Source organism: Stegostoma tigrinum, chromosome 9 (genome assembly GCF_030684315.1).
Source record: "Stegostoma tigrinum isolate sSteTig4 chromosome 9, sSteTig4.hap1, whole genome shotgun sequence".
In the NCBI taxonomy this organism is placed as follows: Eukaryota; Metazoa; Chordata; class Chondrichthyes; order Orectolobiformes; family Stegostomatidae; genus Stegostoma; species Stegostoma tigrinum.
Window position 1 is genome coordinate 19,889,059 of NC_081362.1, and position 21,513 is coordinate 19,910,571.

At 40.3% G+C, this 21,513-nt stretch overlaps 1 protein-coding gene across 1 annotated transcript in view; it reads left to right on the forward strand.

Annotated features, from left to right (window-relative positions):
• LOC125455149 (glycogen phosphorylase, brain form) overlaps positions 1 to 21,513 on the forward strand; it is a 100,189-nt gene that overhangs the window by 38,963 nt on the left and 39,713 nt on the right. The window contains exons 7-10 of the mRNA XM_048536824.2: positions 7,317 to 7,399; positions 8,881 to 9,024; positions 14,741 to 14,833; positions 16,558 to 16,704. Of these exons, the coding sequence (XP_048392781.1) occupies positions 7,317 to 7,399; positions 8,881 to 9,024; positions 14,741 to 14,833; positions 16,558 to 16,704 (467 nt within the window). The remainder of the gene's footprint in view (positions 1 to 7,316; positions 7,400 to 8,880; positions 9,025 to 14,740; positions 14,834 to 16,557; positions 16,705 to 21,513) is intronic.

The following is a 21,513-nucleotide window of genomic DNA, read 5'->3' on the forward strand; positions in this document are numbered from 1 at the left end:
TGACATGATGAAATTCATGTCCCAGTCACAATAAGGTCCAGCTCTTTCCTGAAAGCATTGAGAGTTAGCCTGTAGTTCACTAGTCAGAAAAACATTCCAGTGTTTGAAAACCATTTAATTGAAACTACTTTTCAACCAAACACTACTGAAACTATTTAATAGGGGCCATGCCTCAATAACTTTTTTATATTATATAAATAGCTGTATATTCCAGACCGTGTTTAATTTCACGTTTTTCTCGAGCCCACTGCATGTCAACAAGCAGATCCTCCTTTGTGTGAATCATGCATTGTTACGTGATGCTCCAACAATATTTATAACCATCATTGCCAACCTTCCAGAATTGTTTGATCTTGAACACAACTACAAACAAATCGGGAAACACATCATGGGGCCTCTTTCCTTCGTAGCAATGTGTTTTGTATTTCATTTTATGTTGAATATTTTTCTTTTGGGAATGGGGCAGTGCCATAGTGTTAATCATCCAGCGTGATTTGAATATGTTGCAGGAACAGGCCCTGAGGCTAGAATATAGGAATTAGCCTTAAAAAGGTTATGACTACATTCTGTAAAAATACAGACAAATTGTAATATACTTGCAAGGAATTTGAGTTTATTTCTAAAAGTGCTATGATCAAAAGTTGTGAGAAGTACATTTAAAACAAAAGCCCAATTTTTAGCCAATATGTGGAATCAAATTGGATTTAAAAAGAGACTGAATTTACATAGCACCTTTCACAACCTCGGGGCTTCCCAGTGTGTTAAGACAAACTATAGTCAGTAGGATTTATGATGCCTCACCAACAATTATAAAATGAAGGACCACGTCATCTGTTTCAGATTGGGATGATGGATAAGTATTCATTAGGATACCAGAGAACTTTCTTGCTGTTCTTTGAAATAGCACCATGGGATCCTTCATATGCAGATGAAAGGGCATGCTGTTTGCATCTAATTTGAAATGTCTGACAATATAAGACTCCATTAGTACTATACTTTTAGTGTTACTGGACAACATCAACTGCTTTTTGAGGTCACTGTTGTTCCACCCTTTATGAATAATGAAAACAGTGCACCAAAATGAAGCAAGTGGAGTAGCTTCTCCACCCTCTTGCCAAGGATCTTCCCCTGTCATTGGCTGCAATCCTTTGCCAAAATTTGCAACCTCTGTCTAAGTACTTGTTTGAAGAGTTAAAATCATGATGGTTACAGCTTCAGAAGCAGCTTGCAATCTGCTAAACAAACTCACAATTGATAAGTGTTGGCGTAAAGCCACCATTTCTGCTTAAACAAACTGTGAACACAGATTCCATGCCTGTTACTCAATCCTGGATTGTATCAAATTAGGTTCTGTTTCAAGTGTGCTGACTGGCATTCTCTTCATAGTTCCTAAAATGGGGCCAACTAAAATAAGGCCAATGCACCTACCTTTCTGTGCCAATTGGAAAGCGAACACACTCATTTGTTATGTGAGATAACAAGGTGTGGAGGTGGATGAACACAGCAGGCCAAGCAGCATCTTAGAAGTACAGAAGCTGACGTTTCAGGCCTAGACCCTTCATCAGAAAGGGGGGATGGGGAGAGGATCCTGAAATAAATAGGGAGGGAGGGGGGGGAGACGGACCAACGATGGATAGAGAAGATAGGTGGAGAAGAGAGTATGGATGGGGAGTGGGGAGGGGATAGGTCAGTCCGGGGAGGACGGACAGGTCAAGGGAGCAGGATGAGGTTGGTAGGTAGGAAATGGAGGTGCCCCCACTGCAGTGGTCAAGAACGCCCTTGACCGTGTCTCCCGCACCTCATCCCTCACACCCCGCCCCTGCAATAACTGCCAAAAGAGAATCCCCCTAGTCCTTGCATACCACCCCACCAACCTCCGGATACAACACATCATCCTCTGACACTTCCGCTATCTACAATCTGACCCCACCACTGAAGACATTTTTCCAACCCCAACCTTGTTGTCTGCCTTCCAGAGAGACCACACTCTCTGCAACTCCCTTGATTGCTCCACACTCCCTCCAACCCCAAAACACTCGGCACTTTTTCCCCTGCAACCACAGGAAGTGCTACACCTGCCCCCACACCTCCTCCCTCACCCCCATCCCGGGTCCCAAGATGACTTTCCACATCAAGCAGACGGTCACCTGCACGTCCACCAATGTGGTATAGCGCATCTGCTGTACCCGGTGTGGCATCCTCTACATTGGGGAAACCAAGCGGAAGTAGGGGGACCAGTTTGCAGAACACCTACGCTCGGTTTGCAATAAACAACTGCACCGCCCAGTCGTGAACCATTTCAACTCCCCCTCCCATTCCTCAGACGACATATCCATCCTGGGCCTCCTGCAGTGCCATAAAGATGCCACCTGTAGGTTGCAGGCACAGCAACTCATATTCCGCTTGGGAATCCTGCAGCCCAATGGTATCAATGTGGATTTCACTAGCTTCAAAATCACCCCTCCCTCCCACTGCATCCCAAAAACCAGCCCAGCTCGTCCCTGCCTGCCTAACCTGTTCTTCCTGTCACCTATCCCCTCCTCCCACCCTTAGCCGCACCTTCATTTCCTACCCACCAACCTCATCCCGCCCCTTTGACCTGTCCGTCCTCCCCGGACTGACCTATCACCTCCCCACCCATACTCTCCTCTCCGCCTATCTTCTCCTCTATCCATCTTCAGTCCTCCTCTCCGCCCCCCCCCCCCCCCGCCCCCAACTTACTTCAGAATCCTCTCCCCATCTCCCTTTACTGATGAAGGGCCTAGGCCCGAAATGTCAGCTTTTGTGCTCCTGAGATGCTGCTTGGCCTGCTGTGTTCATTCAGCTCCACACTTTGTTATCTCAGATGCTCCAGCATCTGCAGTTCCCATTATCTCTGATCACACTTATTGTTATGTGATTGGATGACTCGTATCTCTCAAATGGCCTTCTCATCCCTGATTTTTTTATAACTAATAAAATAAATTGAAACATCATAAATGTTCTGCTAATTGCTGTCAGCTGTATCTAGGGCTTTCTTATTTAATTCCTGCACCCATTTGGACAGTCTTGCAGGGTTAGTAACCTTAGAATGTTGAAACTTGTGATTACTGATTTCCTACTGTTGCATCAATCCTCTGGATTGAGGAGAACCTGCTTCCACTCTTACTTGTTGGGTTTTGAGATGGCAGATAAGTCCAATGCAAATTCTGTAGACGCTGGCGTATGAGGGCAGGTGGTGCTTGAATGCTTGGATAAATGGGTGGTTTGGAGTTCTTTGTGCTCCTTCCATTGTCTCGACTTTGCTTCTACACATTCCGAATGAAACCTCTCAATGTGTTTGGTACCTTCATGAATGAACCTTCTTTCCTTTGTTTTGCACCGACAGTCCTTACTTTGAAGACATTTGCAGTAATCTCTTGACAAGTATCCAGATAATTTGTGTGGGTAAATATTTGCTAGCACTTCAAGGAGTTTCCTACGACTTTTCAAATAGTTCTATTGTCATGAGATTGATTACATTTATTTTGAAAGTTATCATCTTTTGTTTTCAAAGCCCACTGTGTCCTTACCTTTTCTTCTATATTGCTGCAACCTCCTTCAGGCCCATGTCCCTCAGAAATCTGTAATCCTTCAACTGTATCCTCTTGTTCCATTCCTCACTTACTTTTATCCCATCATTGGTGGCCTTGTCCTGAGTGCTGCAATTTCCTTCTTACTCTTCCCTGTCCTGCTTGTGTGCTGGCATGTTCTCCCTCCTTTGCAAGTCCTCATAAGACTTACCCTTTGATCAAATCTTGTAGTCATTACATCCTAATAGTTTTTTTGCTTGGCTCTTTATTGGTTGGTCTGATTTGCAGTTAGTGAAATGCCTCTAATTTGGTTAAATGTGCTATATAAATGTTAATTCTTGGTGTCGTACTGATTTTAAAGTCTAATTAATTGTAAGGAGAGCTGATAGGTTTTCTTTCCAGTCTTTATTAATCTCGTTTTGCTATGAATTGCTCTTAATTTCAGTTGCAGAGATGAGGTAGTTAACAGCTTAGCCATTCTTCTCCTTTATATGGTGTTGTGTACGTACGTGAGTAACATACTCAAGTGCTGAGAGCCTCTACTGAAAAATGAGAAGTTAGACAAACTTTGGCACTGTGCTAGGAGCATCTACGCAGCTTGAATACAATAAATAGAAGCCATACATGAATAAAGACTTCTCAGACAATGTTTCATCTAAGTCAGTGCTTTTCAAACTTTCTTCTGCTATGTGACCCCATTTAAATGCTCCAGATTTTGCATAACCCCAGAGTGAGAATTTGGGTATGAGATGTTGGTATTTTCTTTAATCAACCAGTTCAGACTGTTATAACACACCACTTGTACAGATGGGACTTTAAACCCAGACCACCTAGCCCAGATGCAGGGACACTACCAATATGCCATAAAAGCTCTTCCCTTGCATATATCTCTCAACAACCTCTATTGGGTGCAACTGTACAACTAATTTGGTGTTTTTTTTCCTGAAACTGTCATTTTGTACTTTTTTGGTGGGGGTACAGTTAATTTCACAACAGCAGAAACGTTTGGACAAAAGGGCTTTTGATTTTGCATGTGGGTGAAAGCAGCCCTGCTTCCAATTTGCTCCATTGTATCTCTTTTCTGTCCTCCTTTCAGCTAGTTTCTAGTTCTCCAGACTTCTAAAATAAATTAAAGCAGGACTTGACTGAATCTGTTTCTAGGACTTCACTTTTTTTTCCACTTTCCAACTAGCTCGCAAGCATGAGTTGTGTAATTTTTGTTTACGTAAGAAAATCATTACCAATTTAGTCGTTGAGGATAATATCTCGTCAATCCAGTCGACCCTTCAGTAAAGTAGGCCTCGGCAGTGTTGTTGACTTGTTCAACAGCAAAAGCAACATTATGCTATTGAATTTTCTAAATCGTCATTAAACAAAGGGGTGTAGTTTGAAGAAGGTGGGCTATGATATTATAACTCTCTGTCTCTGACTTGAGCTGTCTTAAGACTCCATTTCCTTAGCAAATGGTACCTTTTAATTAAATGGCAAAAAGGGATCCACAACACTAGGAATGGGAGATGAGGAATTATTTATGACCTGGTATGTGATGGGCTAGACCACATTAACTGGTCTAGCTACAAGATGTGAAGTGAAGCACTAGGGACATTGGAGCTTACAGACTAATGCACTTTTTTTTCCATGATGTGTAATGTCCCCATTTTGGCATGGTAATGCTTCAGTTGAGAAACTGGACTTGCAGTCTTGTGGCCTGGACCGCTAACAGCACTGGGACAGGGCATTGGCAAAATGTTTGTTTTTTTTAACAAAAACATTAGCACCGTTGGTTTATGTATCTGGCTGCTGGCTGCTGTCTGCATCTCTGACTTTTTCAAGGACAGAAATGAGGGCATCGGGTGAGTGGAAGACTGAAGTCATCCAACTCATTGGTTCTGTTGAAGTTGTTGGGGAACTTGTTAAGAGCTTGCCTTTTGGCTTCTCGAGACTTCCTTAGGAGTGAGTGGCCGTTGGGAGTTCTGTGAAGCTGACTTGCTGCAAGCTGGCAGGAACAGAAACAGCACCAAAATAGTGTTACTGTTGGGAAGAAGTGAAAGGTTTGCTTCAAGCAAAGATTGCTAGAGTCCTCACCAGTATCTTGCCCAAGATTTATCTCAACTGCAATCAGGACAAATGCCAAGATCAAGGTAGTTATTGTCACATTGTAGATTTTAGGATCTTCTCTATTCTTGTGATGTAGGAGATGACCATCCTTAAATTGACCTTGAGAAGGATAGTGGTGAGCTGCCATCTTGAACTATCACTGTGCTATAGGTACACCCACAGTGCTCTCAGGAAGGAAGTTCAAAGACTTGATGTAGTGAAAATGAAGGATCACATTATGGTTCCAAGTCAGAATGCACAGTGACTTAGAGGGGAATTTGCAGATGTTGGTGTTCACTTATGTCTGCTTCCCCTGTCCCTCTTAGATGGTAGAGGTCCCAGGTTTGTAAATTATTGTCGAAGCAACCTGGATGATTTGCTTCAGGGCACCTTGTAGTGGACAGATTGCTGCCACTTTGAATAAATGAAGTGAATATTTTGAGTTGGTGATCAGGGTCCAATTCTATCATATTCCTGACATCTACCCTTTAAAGATGGTGGGCAACCGTTGAAGTCAGGTGGTGAGTTACTAGCTACAAAATTGAGAGAAATTATGGACGAAATTGCAGGGATACACTTGATCAGGTCCCTGAGATTTATCCACCTTTTGTTTACAAGAACCTAACACTTCCTCCTCCTAATGTAAACTGTTTTCGAGTCTCAGTATTCATTTCTCTGAGTTCTCTAGCATCAATTTCTTTCTCCACGGTTATATCTGATGTGAAGTATTCATTTAATATCTCTCCCATCTCCTGAGGTTCATCACCAAGATGAATTTGTTGACCTTTTTAAGTTGATCTTTAAGGTGCTCTACTCATGCTTGAGTTGCTGTTTTACTGTTAATGTACTTGTAGAATCTTTTTGGAGTATCCTTAACCTTATCTGTCAAGGCTGTTTACTATCTCCCTGTTTGCCTTCTTGATTTCCCTCTTAAGAATGCCCCTGCACTCTTTTTTTATGCTGTTAAGATTCATTTGGTCCCAGTTGTCTATATCTAAGATATGATTTTTGTTTTAAATACTTGACTAGAGCCTTAATATCGTTAATCATCCATTGTTCCATAATCTTAACACCCAATTCCCATTGACTTCAGTTGATTTAGATGCCTGGCTGTGTGCAAATTGCTAGCCACTTTGTCTGCAATATCGGTATTGATGTGAAAATAGATTCGTTACAAAGTCCTTTGAGAAGCCCTGAGGTTGTGATACTTGTTATCAATGTACGGTCCTTGAAAGATATCCTATAAATAAATTTATTTCATTTTTTTATCATTTAGTATTTTGATGTGAAATTGTACCTCATTGCAATTACTGCAGAATTATTTCTGTTAGAACAATTGCAGTTGGCAAAGGAAGAGTTGCTTTGATGGCACCATAACCTGATTTTTAAAAAAACAAAACTGTTGGTGTATGATAACTTAATACCTCATCTGAAGAATTGTACCTCCCCTTCCTCAGTAATACATTGGAAGTATATATTAACTGCTTGAGTTTCTGCCATGGGACCCGAATCCGTAATCTTCTGCCTCTGAGGAAGGAGTGCTATCAACTTAGTGGCTAAGATAGGAAGGTAATAGCATTTGAGAGGGTTTTTCTTTTTCTGCATTGAAATTATGATCAATTTTCGGAGGTCTTAAATGGAGAACAACTGTGTGTTTTGTTTTAATAGTTAATGTTGGTGATTACATTCAAGCTGTGTTGGATCGAAACCTGGCTGAGAATATATCCCGAGTGTTGTACCCCAATGACAATGTAAGCATGCCATCTACTACCTTTTATAAAAACTTCTACTTTTAACAGTTTGTTCCAAACTTTACTGTACACCCCAACTCCATTTCCTCTAAACAATGAGCAAAATTTGTTTGTTGTTGTTTTCCCCACTGAGAGCAAGCCAGTGGGAGCCCCTGCTGGCAGTGCTGTGTGGAAGGCCTGACACTCTAAGTGCAGTCAGGACAACATTGGAATTAATGTTCTCCCACACCGACAATAGTAGAAATCCCACACCGAGAAACTGCCAGTTAATCAGGGCCATTAGCTTACCAATGCTGGCAGCACCATTGGGAACAAAAGCAGTTGCTGCCTATTTGTTCTGTGCTCTTCAACGAGGATAACCGCTGCAGTTCTGGAAATAGCTGAAGGTGGGCAAGGATTGGCTTGGAAGCAGCAACAGAGGCTGACTAGCTTTGGTGTTTGTGGGGTAAGCACCTTTTTAGGTGGCTTATTAATTCATCTATTTGACATTCTGCTGTCAGCAGTTAGGATGACCTTGTTGGGTCCCTCCTACCCCCTAGCAATTGAACTGAATAGCATCAATGCATTTAAAGGGAGGCTAGCTAAGCATCTTGAAGAAGGAATAGGAGAATGTGCCGGTAGTGTTAACTGAAGGAGGGCAGGAAGGGTATCATGTTGTGCATAGACCAAAACCTAGAACAGTCAGGAAGAATATGTTTGCTTTGCACTTCGTTGAATTCTAAGGATCTGAATGGACATTTGGTGATGGCCAGCCCTTGTTTACAAAGAACGTGTGACCTCAGGTCTGTTAACATAGGTCACAGTAGTATCCTGATTATATTCTGGTTTTAAAATCCTGAACTGAAAAGATCAGATCAGTAGTGGTGTTGGAGATAATGTTAGTTCCAATATTGTGACTTTGGATCAATCTTGGGATTTAAATCTCACTGCGGAGAAAAGGAATGCAACCCATCCTCTTTTTTTATTTTTCTTCAAAGAAAATACTGCAAGTGAATGACACACGTTTAGTATTTTGAAAGGCTTTGACAACTAGGATTCAAGTGAGCTTTTCTACTGTGTATGGAATTCAGAATTGGGGTCATATTTATAAACTAAGAACAGCAAAATGCAAGAGGGGATTCCTTTTTAACCAAAAGGGTAGTAGGTGATAAGTTTTTGGAACAGATTACTACTATCAGAGATGGAACAAGAAGTAGCTGGATGTTTTCATGTGAATGAGTGAAATTCAGGCTCACTAGAAATTCACCGAAGAAGTTGCCTGAGTAGAGGGGTTAGAGAGGCCAAAGATCATTTCCTGTATGAAATGATTATCACTTAATATGTGAAGGTGTTTCAGAGTCACCCACACCTCTTTAAGCAACTCCCACCCACAATGATTGAGTACATTCTTTGGTAAGACTATGTAGTTGAATTGCATTTGCTTACGTTGTTATTGACTTTGTCACAAAGTTTCATGACTCTTAAAATTGTCAACCATTTAGTTCTTTGAAGGTAAAGAGCTCCGTTTAAAACAAGAATACTTTGTGGTAGCAGCCTCGCTCCAGGACATAATCCGTCGCTTCAAGTCTTCAAAGTTTGGTTGTCGGGATCCAGTCCGCACTTCATTTGAAACTTTCCCAGACAAAGTAAGTTGCCTAAGGCTGAAGACTTAACAGAATTTAATTGGAGCACAATCCGACTAGGAAGGAGGAATTGCTGCATCTGTTGCTGAGGATTGAGGTGGATTGGGTGGACCAAGTGTCAGTGGGGAAGTATTTGAGTAAGAGGGATCATATATCTCATTGCAAAGTATAGATTCATTATTTAGAACAGAAAGGAGTTATCTAAAATAAAATTTCCAAGTTGGAAGAAGATTAATTTCAAAAAGATGAGTGATTTGAGCCAGAGTGAAATATAATCAAAGACCTACAGACAATGAATAATCTTCAAGAAGATCTTTCACCTACAAGAAATTGTTAAAGGAATGCATACTGCATGTGCTTGATAGGTTTGTCCCTAGCAGGCAGGGAAGATGTCGTTGAGTGAGGGAGCCTTGGTTCTCGAGAGAGATCAAATGACTAGTTAAGAGAAAGAAGGATGCTTATATAAGGTTTAGGAAACAAGGATTGGAAAAGACTCTAGAGGAATACAAGTTAGCCAGGAAAGAGCTGAAGAAGGAGCTTAGGAGAGCTGTGAGGGGGCATGAGAAAACCTTTGCAGATAGGATCAAGGAAAACTCCGAGGCTTTTTATACATATGTGAAGAATAAGGGAATGACCAGAGAATGAGTAGGGCCGATCAAGGATTGTAAAGGGAATTTGTGCACAGAGCCTAAAGAGATAGGAGAGGTCCTTTAATGAATACTTTTCTTCAATATCCACAACTGAGGGATCTACTTGTAGGGGAGGACAGTGTGAAACAGGCTGGTAGTCTAGAGGAGGTGGATGTTCGTAAGGAAGATGTACTAGGAATTTTGAGGAACTTGAAAATTGATAAGTCCCCCAGGCCTGATGGGAGTTATCCAAGGATTCTATGGGAAACGCGGGAAGAGATTGTAGGACCTTTTGGCAATGATCTTTTCGTCCTCACTGTCCACGGGTGTGGTGTGACTGTCCAATCTTCTGGAAAATATCATTCCCCTGTTCAAAAAAGGAATAGGGAAATTATAGGCCAGTAGGCTTGCTTCAGTGGTGGTCAAATTATTCGAAAGGGCTCAGAGAGGATTTATGATCACTTAGGTAGGCACAGTTTGATTCGTGATAGTTAGCATGGATTTGTGAGGATGATCATGCCTCCCAAACCTTATTGAATTCTTTGAAGAGCTGACCAAACACGCGGATGAAGGTAGAGCATTTGATGTGGTATACGTGGATTTAAATACTGAGTTTGATAAGGTACTCTGTGGTAAGCTCATGAGGAAAATAAGGAGGCATGGGATGGGGGAAATGTGGCAGATTGGATTCGGAATTAGCTGAGCCTTGGAAGACACAGGGTGGTAGTGGACAGAAAATATTCAACATGGTGCTCAGTTACAAGTGATGTACCATTAGGATCTATTCTGGGTCCTCTTCTATTTGTGACTTTTTTGGTGAACTATTTCGATGTAGGAGTGGAAGTAGATTTGTAAAGTCGCAGATGATATGAAGGTGGGCTGAGTTGTGGATAGTGTGGAGCACTGTTCTAGGTTACAAAGGGACATTGATAGATGCAGAGCTGGATTGAGAATTGGCAGATGGAGTTTAACCCTGAAAAGTGTGAGGGGATTCACTTTGGAAGGACAAATTTGAAAGCAGAACACAGAAGCAGAGGTAACGGAAAGGATCTTGGTAGTGTGTGAAAGCTGCCTCCCGGGTGGATAGATTTGTTAAGAAAGCATATGGTGTGTTAGCTTTTGTTAATAGAGGGATTGAGTTCAAGTGCCATGATGTTATGCTCCAGGTAAACAAAACCCTGGTTCGGCCACATCTGAAGTATTGTACCCAGTTCTGGTCGCCTCATTACAGGAAAAATGTGGAAGTGTTGGAAAAGGTACAGAGCAGATTTACCAAGATGTGACCTAGAACGGAGGGAAGGCCTTTTGTGGAAAGGTTGAGAGCCAGGGCTTTTCTGTTTAGAACGACGAAGGATGAGAGGTGACTTGATAGAGGTGTATAAAATGATCGGTGGTATGGATGGAGTAGACAGCCAGAGACTACTCTTCTTTCTCCCCTCCCGCCCCCAGATTGGAGGTAGCTATTACAAGGGGGCATAGTTTTAAACTGAGTGGAGGTAGTTATAGGGGAGACATCAGAGGTAGGTGCTTTACTCAGTGGTATGGGTGTGGAATGCATTGCTGGAGAGGATAGTGGAGCCGGCGTTGTTAGGGGCATTTAAGCGATAATTAGATAGGCATATGGATGACAAGTGTAAAGTAGGGGTGGAGGTTAGATAGACCTTTTAGGTTTAGGGTAAAAGCTTGGTACAACATCATGGCCTGTAGGGCCTGTACTGTCTTGTGTTCTATGTACAAGCTAGGTATATCCCAAAAGGGGAGAAGTAGGGAAACTCATTGGAAATCCAATGAATGAGGCTCTTTTCCATAAGAGCTCAGATTCAGATGAGTTCTTTTTTTCCCAAGGCAAGAGCTTCAGACTTCCTTTTGAAGTTGATCAAGATGCAGCATTATGAAGCCACACGGACTTTGTCCACTTTTCAGTTAAATACAAAATTTCTTCTACAGCTGCAATTCAAGGAGGCTTACTTGGACTTGAGGCGGGCTTAGCTAAGTTTGAAGTCTAGTAATGGTGTTACATGTTACGTTCTCTGTATGTTTGACTCCATGTTAATAGCAAATTTGATTCTTAGAAGATGTGGCAAAAAATATATAATTAATACTCTTCAAAGACCAGAGGAGTTTTGATCATGCAACAAGATTCCTACATGAGCCACTTCAGTTAATGGGGCAATTTGTATGCATCTGGTCACAATCGTGTTCCTTCTAAAAGATAGATAGTTATCCATTGGCCACTTTTCAGGCATAGTGAGTTTTGATAGCTCTTTGCTAGATCCTGCTGGGGCATCTTTTCATCTACTGTTTTTTTTTTCATGTTTGTTGACTGCAAACTTCACCGTAAGGGTTTGAGTTTTCTCCTGTTGGCTACATTGCCTGGAAAGTTCCAGTCAGCAATTAACTTGCATCTTTGACAGTGGTTATGTGATGGTCTGGCAAAATCCAATTAAATTTTTAATTGAAGGATTGCTTTTAAAACAAATTTTGACTCTCTTTATATCTTCTCAGTTTGACAAGTGCAAAAACAAGGTAGTTGTACTGAACCTTTATAAACCTTTGATAAGGTCTCAACTAGAGTATTGCAACTAGTTCTCGTCAGTGCATAATAGGAAGGATGTGAGGTCCTTGAAAAGAACTGAGGAAATTTATTAAAACAATCCCAAGGATAAGCGATTTTGTTACAAAGTTGGAATGGAGAAAGAGCAGGGAGTTTTAGAGGAGATTCAGTAGGGTTTTACAAGATTGAGTTGTTTACAAAAAGCAGACAAAATCAGTTCCTTTGTCTGACTGATGGGTTTGGACAAGGAATGTGAAGATCATTTTCATGCAGTAAATAGTAATGCCCTGGAACTTGCTCTACAAGAGCGTTGTGCAGCAAGAGGTGGCCAAAGAGCCCAAAAGAAAATTGGATGGTTCCTTGAAGGAAAGGAACTTGCATGGCTGTCAGGATAGAGTGGGGTGGGACAGGATTTCAGGGACTAAATGAATAACAGTGCTATTGTGGCTTAATGCCCCAGGCCATCTGTTTCTGTTTTGTATGTTGATAAGCTTTTCATTGCAGAAACTTTAGCAAGGGATATGGGGAAATGGCATTGAGGTAGGAGAACAGTCAGATTCTGGTTTGAATTTGGAACAAGCTCAAGGGATAAAATAATCTACTCATAATTCTGGTCTTTTCTCCCTTTCTATATGTCCTTACAGTGCCTGTTTCTTTTCATTGTCTCTTGTTTGCTCCACAGACTGTGATGTGGAAACATTTTATTGTCTGATAGTTTGAAAAAATAGCTGCACTGGTGCAGTGGTGACTCAGCATGTCACACACATTGCAGTTTTGAAATAGTTGCTTATTTATGCAATCCATGAATTCAGAATGTTAATGAGGCCAGTTGCTGTGCCAAGCAGAGAGCAGATTAAATTACTGAGAGTTCTGAGAAATGCACCTGCGCTTGGCAGCTAGAGTATAGAACATTTGAATCACAGAATATTTACACCTCAGAAGGAGATAATTCAATCTATTTTGTGCATGCTGTCCTTCTGCAAGATCAACTGAGTCTAACTCCTCTACCTTTTTTCCTTGCAGCCATGTCCATTTTTTTCAAGAAGGCCATGATTGAATCCCTAACCAACACATACAGGCAAAACGTTCCATATCCTGACCACTGCCTGCTTGGAAAAGTTGTTCTCAATGTCATCATTACTACTTTTGCTTAGCATCCTAAATTGGTTCTGGTTCTCAACTTTTCTACTAGGTTTTTTTGTTTGTGTCTACTTTGTCCAGACAGCTCATGATTTTGGCGTCTCTGTCAACTCTTCTTTTGTAATCTTCTTTTCTCCAAGGAAAACTATTCCAGCTTCAATTTATCCATGGAACCTTTCGCGTGAATCTTTTCTACATCCTCTGTTCCTGAATCTTGGAAGGCTGAGCTAATGTTTATATGTATTTATCCTACAAACTTTACAAAGAGTTTCCTTACATGCAGCATGGAAACAGACCCTTTGGTCCAACCAGTCCATGCTGAACATAATTTCAAACTAAACTAGCCCCATCTGCCTGCTCCTGGTCCATGTCCTTCCAAACCTTTCCTATTCATGTACTAACCCAAGTGTCTTCTAAAAGTTGTGACTGTGCCTGTGTCCACCACTTCCTCAGGAAGATCATTCCACATGTCAACCACACTTTTTTAAAAAAAAACTGCCCTTCAAGTCTCTCAAATCTGTCTCCTCTTCACATAGAAATATAGCCTCAATTCTTGAAATCTCCCATCCTACAGAAAAGACACATAGCATTAACCCTGTCTGTAGCCCTCGTGATTTTATAAACCTCTATAGGCTAACCTCTCAACCTCCTATGTGCCTGTGGAAAAGTCCCAGCCTATCTGGTCTTTCTTTATAACTCAAACCTTCCATACCTGGCATCATCCTAGTAAATCTCCTTCTGAACCTTTTCAAGCTTAATAAAACCCTCCCTAAAGCAGGACAACCAGAAGTGGACACAGTATTCCTGAACAGGCCTTACCAATGCTCTGTACAACCTCAACATGATTTCCCCACTCCTATACTTTACATGTATACTCTGTTTCTGCTTTAAAGTCTAGGATCTTATACTTTATTAGCCAGTTTCTTAATCTGCCTGACCACCTTCAGTACTTGGTGCATACATAGCCATAGGTCCCTTTTACTTCCATACCCCATTTAGAATTGTACCCATTTTGAATCCTGTCTCCTCATTCTTAACAAAACTGGTTGCTACACTTCTTACTTTACTGAGTGTGAGCACAGACAATGCTTGTGTCTCTGATTTAGATCATGAAACTATAACTTTCAGACTGACGGGAAGGCGCTACCTACCACTGTGCCACAGAGTAATAACACAATTCCCTGCGTACAAGCAGAGAAAATAAAGCTTTTAACTTATGAGTGAGAAAACGTACATTCATTCTATTGTCAATTTATGGGCAGTACTGGACTTGAACTTGGAATGTTCCTTTTATAACCTGTGTGTTGCTGTTGCTCAGACTTTGTGGTCTTCCCAATTTTTGAGTCGGCCTGATAAGCTTATTGATGTATTAAAGTTGATGTTCCTTTGTTCACAGGTTGCCATTCAGCTCAATGACACCCATCCTGCCCTGGCCATTCCTGAACTGATGAGAATTCTAATAGATGTTGAGAAGCTTGAATGGGAAAAGGTACTGGTTTGACTAGTCGTATCCCTTTTATCATTTGCAAATACATTCCTTTTAATGCAGGAAACACTCAGATTCTTGACAAGATTATTTTCTGTCAAAATTTGAAAGACAACACTGAGCCCCAAAGATACATTTGACCAGATCACCAAAGCCAGATATATTTAATTATCCACAGGATTAATTCAGATTGAGATGCTGACTGGTCATCCTATAGGATCTTTTATGTCTGTATAAGAATGTTTAAAAGTAAAACTTGATCCAACATAACTATTTTAATTATATAACCTGAGCCTGACTGTGCTCTTGTCACTGAATATCTCCTGCACAGTCTGTTGTGGCAGATGCCTTTCCATTTCACCTGCGCCCACAGCAGGGAGGCTTATTCTCAGTTATGCCCTTGCATTAAAGACTTTCCTGCCTTTAAGCAGCTGGTTTTTTGGCTAGCACAGCACAGTTAGGTCATAAATGTTCTTGGTAGAATGCACGTTTTATTCCACATGGTCTGGACTACTTGTAATTCCAAATCCATACCGATGTGGTACGATCTTTGAAGTACTGTAGCAAGCCACTCGGATCTGTAAAGCTTCTTCCAAGGCCACTAAGAACAACCACTAAGTACTGGCCATGCCTGTGCTGTGTGTACATCCTTAGACTGAATAATTCAAAAACAGCCATTCAAAGCAGAAGGTTTAAATTAATCGGCAGTTGAAAATTTAACTGCCATAAATAGCAGTCTGAAATAGTTCTATCTATTTTTGTTCAAGAAAGGCGGAAGGTCACCAGCCCGCTGAGGAAGCATGGTATCATCTTATCTGTCAGAAACCATTTGAATTGAGACCGGAGGAGAGGAAAGCAATACAGTAATAATTTATATCAGGAAAACCTTTTTAGATTAAGACTTCTCTTTGAATGCTGGCTGTCTTCAATCTACACATTCTGTACTAAGTTCTTGTTCATTCTTCAGGTCCAAGGATTATAGGAAAAGTGGCATTTATTATTCATTTTCTTTTTATCCTGAAAAAGTGATGGTGAGCTTTCATCTTAAACCGCTGCTGTCTTTGTTGAGTATAGGTTTAGTACAACTGAATGACTTACTAGGCAACTTGAGAAGGCAGTTAAAGTCAGCCACATTGCTGTAGATAGGAACAGCAGGCTTCCTTGTAACAGAGGCTTCCTTCCCAAAAAGACCATTAGTTAACAGCTGGGTTTCACTAGCCTACAACCAGCTGTTTAAAGCAAGTAAAACATTCACCCAGTTTAATAATTCTAAAATAATGCAACTTAACTGCAGAGGTGATTTCGTGTTGTCATTTGTGGATTAACTGTTAATGGTTTCCAACTGCTTCAGAGATGCTGTTAGTTCTCCCTTCTCGTTGAAAGAGGACTACTTGGATCTGGAATCTACTCAAATGATTGCCTAAACTACCGTTTACAGTCAGACCACTGAATATGTACATAGACCAAAGTCCACATAGTCCGTTTGGTTTTCCTTCTACCAACCCAGTAGTTTGGCCAATCATAGCAAGCAATAGTTAGCAATTAGTCTACAACGGGCCTAGACATAAGATAATTAAAATCGCTGGTAGTGGTAAACTGTGGGAACCGTACAGTAACTTGAATCACCAAAACACGTTGTATTTGTGTCTCAAATTATTTTTGCACTGCTATTCTGTCTCAAATTACTCTGTCTTGTCCTGTTTTTGTTTGGTATTTCTTCTTGAAAGGCTTGGGATATAACAAAACAGACCTGTGCTTATACCAACCACACGGTGCTACCTGAAGCGCTAGAACGCTGGCCTGTTCAGATGTTTGAACGTCTTCTGCCAAGACACTTGCAAATAATTTATGAAATCAACCAGAAACATTTGGACGTAAGAAATATTTTTGCACAATTTTGTGTATTGTTTCTCACTTTTCTCATGCTCCTTCAGTGAGCTCTTTCTTTCAGTTTTCCATTGCCTAGAATGAGGGGATTGTCATGTGATAAGAAACTGAGTAAATTGGATCCATAATTTCTGCAGTTTAGAGGAGTAGGATGTGAATGCTTTGAAACAATGCAAGATTCTGAAGGGGTGTGACAAGGTAAGTACTGATGGGTTATTCGCAATAGCTAAGGAATCAAAACACAAGGATATGAGCCATTATGGTAAGGTTATGATCATTCAGAGCTAAGTAGAAATTTCATAACACAAAGGTTGTAAGCCTTGAAATTTTCTACAAAAGAATGTTCTGAATATGTCCTTGTTGAATATATTTAAAGCTGGAACAGGCTTTTGTGTTTTAAATTTTTTGACATTTTGAGGGATATGGGAGTAAGCGGAAAAGTGAATTTAAAGCCCATGATCGAATTAAATAGTGGAGCAGCCATGACACGCCCATGATTGACTAAATGGTGGAGTTGTTTGGCCTTGACTTATTTCTTGTGTTTTCTGCAACCTTCAGGCTTTTAAAACCTACACTTAGATTATGACTGATCCCAATTTCACCTTATACCTTTGCTCCATATATGCCTTGAATCTTTTAACTTGCAAAATCATTGGGCAGATCAGGTCTCTAGATCATCAGATATATAATTTAAAGATGCATGTTTGGACCATGCAGAAGTCCTGATGTGCACCAGTGCCAGAATTTAAATTTCTGGCACTTATTCTTCTATTCCCCAGGCCCCTATGTGTAGGTCTCTGCCTCTATGCTAGAGATGGAGATTTTAAGCAGTTAAATAGTATATTCCTGGACAGTTAGAAGGAAATGTTGACCAGATTAGGACCTAGTCTAACATCTAGGCAACTTCACAACTGATAAGTCCTGACCTGACCTGTCTAACCCTGAGTTAGCCTGAGTACCTTTGTTATTTGACTACCCTGACTACTCCCTACAACCATGTCGCCTTCGATCATGCAACCCAGTCTGACTAACACTGACTACCTGGTAACCCACTGACCACCTTTCTACCATTTCAACTTCACCAGCAACCACCCAACTATCCTTGCACTGACTACCTCCCTAGCCATCACCCCAATTATTTGATTAACCAAACAGATCTATGCCCATGACCACTAAAACTATACCCGCATCGACCCAGTACCCACCTACCGTCTTGTCCACTTAGATGTCTGATCCACTCACCCATTCACTAGCATTCAAAGACTGTACTTCTAAACTTAACTGTACAGAAATTGGTGCCATAAAAGACTAAAACAATACTGGATCAGAAGTGTGACTCTTTTAAACATAACCCAGTAAATTGCAGTGTTCTGGTTGATCAGCATCGCAGGCACCAGTTCTAGGGCTGATCAAAAACAAAGGAGCCCTTATTTATAGCTGAGAAAGCTGTGCTGTTAAAGCTTTTCATCTTGTATTCAGCAAGACAAACTCAATTTGAAATTTTGGTATTCTTATGGATCAGACCAAACCCCTTCAGAATATATTAAGATAGTCTGGACCCTAATCTTTTCTTATTTAAAGGTAAAGGTAAGGTGTTGCATTCCAGGTGCAATTTGGTTAGTCAAACTACGAGATTTGAAGCAAAACACACTTGTTGTATTTTAGCTATAGTGTATAAATGAAGAATGAATTGGCAGAAATTAATTCTACTGGAAAAATTAATAGAATAATAGTTTATTTAACTGCTAAACAGTAACTGTTTTAATATAGTGATGATATGTTGTCAAATCCACTCTGATTGAGGTGTTTCCCTGGAGAATCCACTAGGAAACATTGTATCCTCTACTTCTTCTGTTTTAATTTTTTTTAAGAAAATATATTCTTTTCATCTGCAGAGAGCATAATTTGAAAATTCCTGGTGTCCTCTAACTTGTATATTTTGGAGGAGGAGCAATCCTGGTTCTCTACTTTTAGGAAAAGTGAAACACACAAGGGAAAAATAAATTTGGATTTTGAAAGCTTTGCACAAAATAAATTTGTGCTTCACTTTATGTTTCATATTTGAGGTTCTTAAATTAAGTAATTACTCCAGCTCAACATTTCCTTCTAAAAATTCAACAGTCATTCTGCCATTGCAGCTGGAACATGACTCTATGCCCTCCCCAATGTCTTATGTTCTTCCTAATGTACGATGCCCAGAATTGCGCTCTTTTATATACTGAAGCCAATGTCATTTTAGTACAACTTGCTTGCTTTTGTACTGTGTGCTCCTACTTGTAAAACACAGGATTCCATGAACTTTGCTATCCTGTCCTACCAGCTTCAAAGTTTCATGTAAAAACATCCCCTTTATTTATTTTTTAAATTAACCTGTTTTTCTAACTAACCTATTCAGAGATGTAGTTGCATACATACCGCAGAGCGGTGAAACATTATCCCTGGTATTTTGGTCCAGGGGTAGGCATACTACCTCTGCACTGCATGATACCCTCAATTCAGTTTTGGACAATTTTTCATTCTACCGAGACACAGTGTAGCCATTTTCAATCTGCTCAGATGTGTTGTAGTACACCACTGGAGCAGGCAGGTCTCCTGGCTCAAAGATAGAGGCACTACCACTGCACCACAGAAACCCATATTGTCTCTTTTCATTCTTTGTTCCAAAATGTATCACCTTTGCTGAATTTCATCTGTTATGTATCTATCACAAATCCATTACCAATCTTCCCTCATGTTTTCTACCCTTATAAGTTTCATGTGGTCCAAAAGTTTTAAAATTGTAACATGTAATCTGAGGACCAAGTCATTCATGTATATCAGAAATGGTTGTCCTGGTAGAGAATCATGGGACTACCATTGTAGTCTGAAGAACAGTTACTCACCACAGCAGTTTGCTATTTATTCCTTGGGCAAATTTGTGTTGTTGCGGTGTATGTTTCTTATCCTGTGGGTGTCAGTTTTGCTTTATCACCCTGCCTTTTTAGAAGTCCTTCACTTCACCATAACTGTACTGATCTCATCGCCTGTTGCCTCAGCAAAAGCTTAATCACTTAAGCCAAAACACCATTTTACCTGTATCAAATCTAGACTGAGCTTTCCTTTCATAGACCAAGAGGTTGTCAGTTTTCTTTTGGAATACTGATTTTTAAAAAAAAAACAACGCAGTTTTAAACCTACATCTTTCAGTCCTTTGGCAACAACCAAAATAGAAACGAAACTGAGTTAAATGTTTGGGTCCCAAGTGACTTTTTCTGTACTACTTTGGACTCAATGTTAACTCTGCTTCTCTTTCCACCAGTGCTGCTAGACATCATTTCTCCAGGATAAACAATTTCTATTTCAGATTTTCAGCATCTTTAGTATTTCCGTCTTATCCCTCCTCCCATTTGTGGTAATTGTAGATTTCCTTCAATCACTTTTTTAGTTTAATATTGCATAATGTCATTTTCAATAACTGTTGATACTGTGATCCTATTCCTGAGGTGTGGCCCATCCTTCAGTACAGTCACTGTCCGATTCAATATTGGCAGAGTTAAAGTCTGCCATTATCACTACTACTTCATAGTTTTTGAACCTCTCAGTAATTTTCGTACATGTGTCTCAGTAATTTCTCCAGAAATCTGTTTTGAAAAAGTTCTTCCTAACTCTAATGATTGGAACAGTGTCAGCCAGGTGGGTCTCATAGAATATGATTTCCCCGATTTGGGACTATTAACCTGGTCCAGTTGGAGTCTTGGCTGATGCACACAATCAGGAGTATCAAGGGTTCTGCTCACAGGAATGGTTTTCTAGAGCAGAATGTTGAGGAGTCAACTAGAGGACATGTTATTTTTGATTAATGATGACAACTAATTAAGAGTCGTCTTCTCAAATAATTTTCAGGGATGGGTGACTGCAACATAATAGAATTCTGTTATGTCTCAAACATGTGATACTTCATTCTGAGGCAAGGGTATTCAATTTGAATAAAGGACATTATGAAGACACAAGGTACAAATTAGCTGAGGTGGATTAGGATGATATGTTAAAAGGCATGACTGCACATAGGCAATGGGTAATCTTTAAAGAGCCATTACACTTTGAGCAACTATATATTCTTCTAAGGTCAAAAATCCAAAAGCAAGTTAGTCAACTGGGATTAATACAGGATTTTACAATTACAGTAGATTTAAACAAAAAAAGCCTATAAATTTATAGAAATAACTGATTCTGAGGATTGGGTAGTTGATAGAATACAACAGATGAGGACCAAGAAACTTCTCAGGAAAACGGAGAATAGAATATAATATCGAGTAAACAACAAATCTGATTGTAAAAGCTGTCAAAAGAAAATATTTGGCTAGAATGAATCTGGTTTCATTAGAGACACAGGCGATATTATAATGAGGAATGGCAAGGAAGCCGCATGTGTTTTTTTTTTGTCTATTTTCACTAAGGAAGATACGGAACTAGAAATCCTAATGGATTGGGAAAATGACGAGGGTGAAGACAATTGGCATTAGTAAAAATATTATTGAACTGGAGAAATCAATGGATCTGGAAGGTCAGAATTCACCCAAAGCTGCTGCTGATCTACAATCCAGAGTGTTAAAGGAGGTGGATATAGAGATAATCAGTACATTGGTAATTATCTTCCAAAACTCTACAGATTCTGGAACGATTCTTGTTTGTTGAAAGATGGGAAATGTCACCCGACCATTTAAGAAGGGAGCAAAAGAGAAAACGGAAGTACCGGCCTGTTAGACTTAGCTCGGCAGTAGGTGAAATATTAGAATCTATTATAAAGGATGAGATAA